Genomic DNA, 236 nt, shown 5'->3' with positions numbered 1-236 from the left:
AGTCAGGGCTTGCTTTGGGGTTTTGAGCTGCTCCCCACCCCCTCCCCCCCTCCAAGCTGGAGCAGGGGGCAGGAAGATAAGCCATAAAATAAAGTTTTATTCCAAAATAACAAAATAAATAATCTACTGTACACGGTACAAAGGAAGAGTCGCTAATGCTCTAAAAAGACACCACACAGTCCTAACGGGGGGGGTGGGAACCCCGGGGCTGGGCACGGCTTCTGGGGATGGGGGGG

General features: G+C 53.0%; 1 protein-coding gene across 1 annotated transcript in view; it reads right to left on the bottom strand.

Moving 5' to 3' along the window:
* Nucleotides 1-152: 152 nt before the first annotated feature.
* NAB2 (NGFI-A binding protein 2) overlaps nucleotides 153-236 on the bottom strand; it is a 3,619-nt gene continuing 3,535 nt past the window's right edge. The window contains exon 4 of the mRNA XM_017728666.1: nucleotides 153-158. Within this exon, the coding sequence (XP_017584155.1) occupies nucleotides 153-158 (6 nt within the window). The remainder of the gene's footprint in view (nucleotides 159-236) is intronic.

This window comes from Corvus brachyrhynchos, unplaced genomic scaffold (assembly GCF_000691975.1).
Source record: "Corvus brachyrhynchos isolate BGI_N302 unplaced genomic scaffold, ASM69197v1 scaffold193, whole genome shotgun sequence".
Classification (NCBI taxonomy): Eukaryota; Metazoa; Chordata; class Aves; order Passeriformes; family Corvidae; genus Corvus; species Corvus brachyrhynchos.
The sequence above is the reverse complement of the archived record's forward strand: the minus strand, read 5'-3'. Positions and strand labels throughout refer to the sequence as shown.